Source organism: Loxodonta africana, chromosome 16 (assembly GCF_030014295.1).
Source record: "Loxodonta africana isolate mLoxAfr1 chromosome 16, mLoxAfr1.hap2, whole genome shotgun sequence".
NCBI classification, from domain to species: Eukaryota; Metazoa; Chordata; class Mammalia; order Proboscidea; family Elephantidae; genus Loxodonta; species Loxodonta africana.
In genome coordinates, this window is record NC_087357.1 from 76,255,333 (window position 1) to 76,262,258 (window position 6,926).

Consider the following 6,926-nt stretch of genomic DNA (forward strand, 5'->3'; position numbering starts at 1 on the left):
TCACTGCAAGCAAGTATTTTCTACAACATAAATGGTGACTATACACGTGGACTTACCCGGACAGAATACACAGGAATCAAATCGACTACACTGGTGGAAAGAGATGAGGCAGAAGCTCAGTATCACCAGTCAGAACAAGGCCAAGGACTGGCTGCACAGACCATTAATTGCTCACCTGCAAATTCAAGTTGAAGCTGAAAAAATTTAAAACAAGTCCACATGAGCAAAAGTACAGCCTTGAGTATATCCCACCCGAATTTAGAGATCATCTCAAGAATAGGTTTGACGCATTGAACTGTAATGACCGAACACCAGACGAACTGTGGGATGACAAGAAGAACATCATACATGAAGAAAGCAAAACATCATTAAAAAGACAAAAAAGAAAGGAAAGACCAAAATGGATGTCAGAAGAGACTCTGAAACTTGCCCCTGAAGGTAGAGTACCTAAAATGAAAGGAAGAAATGAATAAGTAAAAGCTGAACAGAAGATTTCCAAAGGCAGCTCAAGAAGACAAAGTATTATAATGAAATGTGTAACGACCTGGAGTAAGAAAACCAAAAGGCAAGAACACATTCGGCATTTCTCAAGCTGAAAGAAATGAAGACCAAATTCAAGCCTTGAGCTGCAACACTGAAGGATCCCATGGGCAAAATACTGAACAACACAGGAAGCAACAAAAGACGATGGAAGGAATACAGAGTCACTCTACCAAAAAGAATTGGTTGACGTTCAACCCTTTCAGGAAGTAGCATATGATCAGGAACCGATGGTACTGAAGGAAGAACTCCAAGCTGCACTGAAGGTACTGGCGAAAACCAAGACTCCAGGAATTGACAAAATACCAACTGAGATGTTTCAATGAATGGATGCAATGTTGGAAGCTCTCGCTTGTTCATTCCAAGAAATTTGGAAGGCAGTTACCTGGCCAACTAACTAACTGAGATTTGTATGTGTGCCCATTCCAAAGAAAGGTGATGCAACAGAATGCAGAAATTATCGAACAGTATCATTAATATCACATGCAAGTAAAACTCTGCTGAAGATAATTTTAAAACGGTTGCAGCAGTACATCAATAGGGAGCTGCCAGAAATTCAAGCGGGATTGAGAAGGGGATGTAGAATGAGGGATGTCATTGCTGATGTCAGATGGATCCTGGCCGAAAGCAGAGAATACCACAAAGATGCTTACTTGTGTTTTACTGACTATGCAAAGGCATTTGACTGTGTGGACCATTAACGAATTGTGGATAACACTGCAAAGAATGGGAATTTCAGAGCACTTAATTGTGCCCATGCAGAACCTGTATATAGACCAAGAGGCAGTCATTTGAACAGAACAAGGAGAGAGAGCATGATATAAAGTCCAGAAAGGTGTGCATCAGGGTTGGATCCTTTCAGCATACTTATTCAATCTGTATACCAAACCAAACCTGTTGCTGTTGAGTCGATTCCAACTCATAGCGACCCTATAGGACAGAGTAGAACTGACCCATAGGGTTTCCAAGGAGCACCTGGTAGGTTCAAACTGCCAACCTTTTGGTTAGCAGCCATAGCTCTTAACCACTATGCCACCAGGGTTTCCATTCAATCTGTATGCTGAGCAAATAATCTGAGACGCTGGACTATATGAAGAACATAGCATCAGAATCAGAGGAAGACATATTAGCAACTTGCTATGTGCAGATGACACAACCTTGCTTGCTGAAAGCAAGAGGACTTGAAGCACTTACTGAAGAAGGTGAAAGACTACAGCCTTCAGTACAGATTATAACTCAATGTAAAGTAAACAAAAATACTCACAACTGGACAAATAAGCAACATCATGATTAATGGAGAAACGATTAAAGTTGTCAGGGGTTTCATTTTACTTGGATCCACAATCAATGCCCATGGAAGCAGCAGTCAAGAAATCAATGTATTGCATTGCACAAATCTGCTGCAAAAGACTTCTTTAAAGTGTTCAAAAGCAAACATGTCACTTTGAGGATTAGGGTGCGCCTGAACCAAGCCATGGTATTTTCAATCACCTCGTATGCACGCAAAAACTGGACAATAAACAAGGAAGACTGAAGAAGAATTGATGCCTGTGAATTACGGTGCTGGTGAAGAATACCGAGTATCTCATGGACCAGTGCTTAAGAGCTCAGCTCCTAACCAAAAAGGTCAGCAGTTCAAATCCACCAGCCACTCCTTGGAAACCATATGTGGCAGTTCTACTCTGTCCTACAGGGTCACTATGAGTCAGAGTTGACTCAACGACAACGGGTGTAGATCACCAGAACAATGAATAAGTCTGTCTTGGAAGAAATACAGCCAGAAGGCTCCTTTGAAATGAGGATGGCAAGACTTCATCTCACATACTTCGGGCATGTTATCAGGACGGATCAGTCCCTGAAGAAGGACACTGTACTTGGTAGAGGGTCAGTGAAAAAGAGGTAGACCCTTAGGGAGAGGGACCAACACAGCGGCTGCCAACAATGGGCTCCAACACGGCAACGACTCTGAGGCTGGGGCAGGGCCATGCAGTGTTTTGTTCTGTTGTACAAAGGGTCGCTGTGAGTCGGAACTGATGCGACAGCACCTAACAACAACGATGGGATCCGCTACTTATATTAGTCATGAGCCCGCCAGAAAAAAGTGTTGTCTCAGACACAGCCACGGAGACACCTCAATAATTCATTACACGGAGTCCATCCACAATCATGCGCAAGCTTGTACAGGGAACGCAGCTCACACCAAGAGCCGGAGTGAGTCTACATCTAAACCCCAAGCCCTATCAGGACATCTGGCCCTGAGCCTCAGTTTCCCCAGACATTTAAAGAGAAGCAGGCTGCATGCTAGAAGAAGCATGGAAGACGGAAATAAAGCCATGTAAGCACCCCAAGGCTGAATTCCTTAAGGGATTGCTGGAGAATTGCTATAACACATTTAGAGCTAGAAATTTTACCCACACATAGTTCCTCCAACTCTTTCCACTCTGCCGCAGAGAAGCACAGAGCAGGAAGGGGTATCAGAAGTTGGAGAATTCAAACCTCACGTTTTATGGCCAAGGAAAAAGAGACCAGAGGGGTGATATGACTCATTCAAGGTCATAGCCATGTTCAGGCTACCAACCCAGTTCCCTTTTCACAACAGTGGACCACTAGACTGGGCCTCAAAGCATAAAGGCCAAGTGAATACAGACCTCTGAAAGAGTCCAACAGAGAAAAAAACACTAACGTGAAAAAGTACAGCAAAAAACAGTACTGGAATGACTATGCTCAAGCTCCCACCGAGGGGAAAAGGTTATTCCATTTCTTCTTTATTTACTACAAAAATCCATTCCATTTTCAAAATCGTAAAGTCACCCATCATTTGAGATTTGGTGACCAAAGGCACTAATGGTGAGATGGCCCACAACCGCCACCCACAGTCTCAAGTTCCTTTCACCAAAAAGGACGGAAGTCCCAGAGACTGGGCTCCTCATGATTCCAGAGCTCCCTTCTGAAACTCGTCGCCCACAGAAGATGAAATGTTGATAAGACCTGTCTTCCCGGGACCCCGCTCCTGGTCCAACCACCCTGGGGCTAATGAGGGTGAGAGAGAACACAGATGAGGGCTGGTGGGCTTCCATGGAAAAGCAGCCTGGGTTTGCTTGGGAAATCCAGCAGTAAAATACTTGACACCAAACTTTAGCCAAACGCATTCTTTTCAACAGTCTCGAACCCAAGTCCCAAACACTTGGAAAGCAAGAAGAATGAAGAACAAAAAAATATAACTACAGTAAAAATACAGGCCTCAAAGGTGGAAAGAAAAACTCATAAAAGGCCTTATTAAGTTACTGGCTAAAATGAGCTGGCTATACGCAGTTTAACTGACCAAATCAAAGGGCCAGGTACTGAGACACCCTGGGCATATTTTAAAACAGACTCTAATGGCATCAAAAGTGGCCTGACCTCACTCTACAACTGCCTCACAGCTTTCCAGCCAACACCACGACCATGTCTCCTACAGGTTGGTTCCTTGCAGCAGCCTCCAGGTATGTCCCACTCAGCAGGTCTTGGAACTACAAAATACAGCTAAATATTTAGGGACTACATATTTTTGAATTTTTTTTTTTTTTCCTCTACTGGTGATTGCCAAAACCTATTTTCTTGAGAAAACGGACAGAAGTGCTACTTGGTCATTATGTAGAAAAGAGATTCTTCAGGCGAACTATCTGATGAGCATTTCACTCCAGGCACTGCACTGCACATCCGTGTGCCCAGAGAGTAAAAAGACATTTCAGAAGCTGCGTTTAAAACCCCAGGAGCACAAACACACAACTTAATTTTACTCATTGAAAAAAAGCATGCATTCTGGTCAAAATCGCCCGGTTCCTGAGAGAGAGGAGGCTATTAAAAAGTGCATCAAAGTCACTCAGTCTAGAGAACATTTTAGATTCATGCAACCCTGAGCTAGCTTCCCCTCAAGGGCAGTCAGTGGATCTCAGTAAAGGAAAAATAGCTGGGAGGCCGGGGATGGCTGGGGAGGTGGACAGAGGGAACGTGTTAAAGGCTCTGAGTAAGCGTGCAGCTGGGGGGTGGCTAGGCAGGGGCCACTGGTCTCACCATGAAAATCTAGCTTAATCTGCGGACTTCTGCAGAAGCTGAGAGATTCTCCTCCTTGCCAAGTAAGAAGGGGAACCTCTGCCTCTGAGAAGGTAACTCCAGTGAAAGCTGACTGGCCAGCATCTGGAGATCTTCAGAGACGCAGGAGGAGGACGAAAATGATGGCTTTTATTTTTCCCCTTTATTTCCAACACACCAGTATTTTCCAAAACACAAACGCACGGCCACAAAACACAGCTGAACGCCACCACCCAGCACGATGTATAATTAATGATCAGGAGAGAGGGCTTCGGCTCACCCATGTGTTTTTAGAGCCCTGGCTTCCCCACTTCTTTCCTTAGCAACCACGGTCACTGCTACAAGTTGCTGTGCCCTGTGGAAGTCTGGGGGTAGGGGTGCCCTTGGATTCACTTAACTAGAAAAGATGTGATCACTGGAGACGGACGTCCGTTTCCACCCAGCACTATTCCTTCATATCCCTCCCTCCAAAAGTACTGGTGCTGCAAGGTCCCTAGGAAGGGAAGTACACACAAAAAAGCAGCTCCATCAACTTTTTTTTCTCAGCTTTTCTTCTGATTATGCAGTTTTCTATCAAAAACTGAGCCCCCCACCCTTTCCAGCCAGCGAGGGAAAGAAGAGGACGTATCTAGAGACAGGGCGACAGACTGGGCAGCCAGTCTAGCAACCATACATCCAAGGGGTGGTGACCCTCAGTGCTGGTGGGCGTCTCTGCGTGCTGGTGGGCGTCTCTGCTCCAGGAATAGCTGAAGCCAGCGTCTAACCACCTTCAAAGCACCGAGGAACAGGCTTGGCGTGAAACCGCGGCCTCGGCCAACTACCGAAGAGACCTCCTGCTCCAGCTCCACGCTGCTGCCGGCATTTCCGGGGACCCAAAGTGGGTGGCCTGGGGGCGCGAGCGCTGAGGCTGAAGGACCTGGGACGGGGAGTGTGATCCAGGAGAATATCCAAGGATGCAGGCGGTGACATGAGATGGGTGACCTCGCAACACTCCTAAAGTGGCAGCCCCATGGGATGCCTCCCAAACTGGGGTGGGTCTCCCCAACAATCCCTCGCCCCCCAACCCCCCCCCCACAGCCTCTGGCCGGTTCCTCCGCCAGAATCCCCTAATCTAAAAGATTTTCTCCCTCGCCCAAAGGATTTTCCCTTCCTTGTGACCCCACGAACTTATCTCCACAACAGGTCCCTAAAGTGCGGGCTGATGGACTGCCCTTTGCCCACCGAGCCAGGGCAGGTGAGACGCACGGAACACGCACCCTAAGGCCCCCACCTTCCTCCATCCCTGCGGGGTTGGCTCTCCCTACCCCGCACCACAGCACCCAAGAGGCGCGCGTCCCACAACGCGGTTCCAGCCGCTGCCACGAACAACCCCACAATAAACAAGGGGACGCGATTGGGCGTCCGCGTCCCGGAGCGCGCCGGTTGGGGGCAACTCTTCAACCCCGGCGCGCCGACCGCTGCCCCCATCCGAGGGCGCAGGCAGAGCGGAGGGAAGGGAGAGCAGCGAGGGTAAGGGAGACAAGGATGCAGGGATGCAGGGACTGTGAGCAGGGAGAGGTGGTGGGCTGCAGGGGACGCCGAGAAGCGGCGGGGCTGGCGCAGGGGCGGGCGCCCGGGGCGCGTGTTACCTTCGTCTTGCCCCCGCAGTGGCAGCAAACGGTCCACAGGTACTTGAGCGTCCGCCAGAGCAAGATGATGAAGAGGCCCCCGAAAAAAGTCACCATGGAGGAGGCCAGGAAAGCCCACCACATGCGCTGGCCCCGGCTGTCGCACGGCACCTCCATGGTCACCGGGATGATGAGCGCATCCATCTTGGGCTCGTGGACCGAGGACGAGGAGGAAGAGGAGGAGGAAGAAGAAGAGGAGGAGGACGCGTCTAGGCTTAGATGGTTCGCGTGGATATTGCTACTCATTCTAAGACTGCTGCCTCCGCCGCCGCCGCCGCCGCCGCCACCATTTGCCATAGCTAGCAACGGGCAGCCGGCGCAGGGGCTCGGGGGAGCTCCTCCCGCCGCCAGCGCCACCCCGAACACCCATCAACAGCCATATTGCTGCTACTGCTGCCGCCGCCGCGGAGCGCGGGGAGGGGGCGGGGAGGCGCCTGGGCTCGGGGCGCTGTGCGCGACCTGGCGGGGTGCGCCGAGATATATACAGCGAGCCGCCGCCGCCGCCTGCCCTCCCCCCGGCCGCCGGCCCGCCCGCCCGTCCGGGGGGGAGGGGGGACGAGCGCGGCAGCTCCCCCTCCCCGGCCCGCGCCCCGCTCGCCCCGGGCTGCGCTGGCTCCGAGCGCCCGCGAGCCGCCCGCGCCCAGGGTC

General features: G+C 50.1%; 1 protein-coding gene across 8 annotated transcripts in view; it reads right to left on the minus strand.

The window, feature by feature from the left end:
* Nucleotides 1-6,645, minus strand: part of KCNMA1 (potassium calcium-activated channel subfamily M alpha 1) — a 917,661-nt gene extending 911,016 nt beyond the window's left edge. For 2 of the 8 annotated variants that reach the window (XM_010589260.2, XM_023547133.2), the window contains exon 1: nt 6,240-6,643. In XM_010589260.2, coding sequence (XP_010587562.1) covers nt 6,240-6,575 — 336 coding nt within the window. In that variant the 5' untranslated portion in view covers nt 6,576-6,643. Of the gene's footprint in view, nt 1-6,239 lie in introns of all 8 variants that reach the window. The other 6 variants (XM_010589253.2, XM_023547130.2, XM_010589257.3 and 3 more) reach the window with 4 other exon arrangements.
* Between the last annotated feature and the right edge of the window lie 281 nt (nt 6,646-6,926).